Source organism: Bison bison, unplaced genomic scaffold (genome assembly GCF_000754665.1).
Source record: "Bison bison bison isolate TAMUID 2011002044 unplaced genomic scaffold, Bison_UMD1.0 scf7180017864472, whole genome shotgun sequence".
Classification (NCBI taxonomy): domain Eukaryota; kingdom Metazoa; phylum Chordata; class Mammalia; order Artiodactyla; family Bovidae; genus Bison; species Bison bison.
Genome location: NW_011495033.1, coordinates 12,381,437 through 12,383,240, shown reverse-complemented (window position 1 = coordinate 12,383,240; position 1,804 = coordinate 12,381,437). Strand labels below are relative to the sequence as shown.

At 61.6% G+C, this 1,804-nt stretch overlaps 1 protein-coding gene across 5 annotated transcripts in view; it reads right to left on the bottom strand.

The window, feature by feature from the left end:
* BCAS3 (breast carcinoma amplified sequence 3) overlaps positions 1-1,804 on the bottom strand; it is a 591,772-nt gene that overhangs the window by 2,209 nt on the left and 587,759 nt on the right. For 2 of the 5 annotated variants that reach the window (XM_010861583.1, XM_010861582.1), the window contains one exon: positions 1,407-1,497. The exons of the other annotated variants lie outside the window; for them this stretch is intronic. In XM_010861583.1, the coding sequence (XP_010859885.1) occupies positions 1,407-1,497 (91 nt within the window). The remainder of the gene's footprint in view (positions 1-1,406; positions 1,498-1,804) is intronic. 5 annotated transcript variants of the gene reach the window in all.

The window sequence follows — 1,804 nt, the reverse complement described above, 5'->3', positions numbered from 1 at the left end:
GGGGGCGCCGACAGCAGGCTGGGAGGGAGAGAGGAGGCGAGGTCCCAGCAGGGCGGCAGGGGCTGCCGGACTCCAGGCCCCAAAGAGAACCCGGGACGAAGGGGCAGAAGAGGCAGCAGCCCCGGGGCAGGCCCAGCGTTTCTGATGCAAAGTGCAGGTGCGTCCCCACCGCCCCGGAAGCCGAGGCGCGGGGAGCCTGGGACCAAGCGGGGGACCCCCACTGCCCTGCAGCCACCCCCCAGCAGCGCAGGGACCCCAGCCCGCGAGTCCGCACGGCCGCCCCGCACCCCATCCTGTGAGTGGGGGGACAGATGCCACAGATATTTCAAGATGATTTTGGGGCTCCCAGGGCCAGGGACAGCCTGTGCTGTCTTGCTCGTGTTTTCTCTTCACCAGCGAGGACTTGGGTGAGACAGAGGTGGCCCCTGCCTGCCGGGTGACCAGGCTCTGCTGGACTCAGGTCCCGGGCGTCTCCCCCGGCCTCATCCCTCCTGTCCTTGCCTGTGGCTGCTGCCCACTGGATAACTCCCAAAGCTCCCTACTGGTCTCCAGACCCCCCGAGCCCCCCTCTCCAAGCCACCGCATCCCAAAGCCAGAGAGTTCTGCCTGCAGCACAAACCTCATCTTGCTTTTCCTCTGCTTAAAACCTTCACCGTCTCCTAAGGGCTCTGAGGATGAGGTCTCTCAACTCCTCACCTCTATCAAACTGCCTTCCGGGACCTGCTCTTCTCCAAGACCCCACCTCACTAAAGTGGATTTGAGGAATCCAGATAACTAGCTTGGGCAGTCTGGGGGCCTTGCGAGGCTGCTCCAGGCCTCTGGGTGTGTGCTCATCCGGGGAAAAGCCCTTCCCAGGCTCCTGTGGCCCCCAGGACACCTACTTATCTTTGAAGCTTAGTACTCCCGAAAGCCTGTGCTGTCGCCCTGGTAGCATGGCCAGGCCCCACAGCGCTCTGTACTGACTCCTGCCTGGGGCCCCCTAGCACGCTGGGCATCGTCTGCTCACATGTGCGTCACCGTCCATGTGGGGGGAGTCCCTTGGAGGCCGGCTCTGTGTTTGATTCCCTAGTGCCAAACCACAGAGCCTACAAAATAGTTGATGTTCAAAAAGCAGTTCTTGAATGAATGAATGAATGGATGAATGAATGAGTGAGTGCGGAGGGAAGGGGATGGGTCACTGCTTCTGCAGCTTGGCTACCAGCGTAAGAACCCGGGGCCCAGGTGCTCCTGGGCCGTTGCCTACATGCCCCCGTCAAACCCCTTGCTCTTCTGCTCCCTGAGACAGGACCGTGTGAGTGTGTGAAGGAGACGTGGATGTGGAGGAGGGGTGCACACACGGCCCCCCGCAGGCCACCCAGCCGCCCAGCCCTTCGGAGCAAGCGGCGAACGGAAGTGTGCGGCCTTACCTTCCTCCATCCCGAACACACGCTTTGTTACTGTTGGGTTGTTCGCGGGCGCTGGGCGGTTGGCATTGTTTTTTTTTTCCTTTTTTTTTCCCTTTTGAAAAGAAAAGCATTGAGGAATCTTTTGGGAAAAGATCCGGACAATGATGGAGTACACTGATGTCGGCAAGCAGGAGGCGAGGGCACCAGGAGGTGTGGGGAGCTCACGCCGGGAGGAGGGTAAGCTGGCAGCAGAGTTCTGCAGTGACATGCACGGGTGGGGGGCTGGGGACCAGTCTTGGGGGCCCCGGAGATGGAACTGTCATGGCAGAGCCGAGACCCCTTTCGTCAAGGGGGCGATGTGGGGGGAGAGGGTCCGTCCCCGGAGCAGGAGGAGCAGCTGTGGGGAGGGGAGAGGCGGG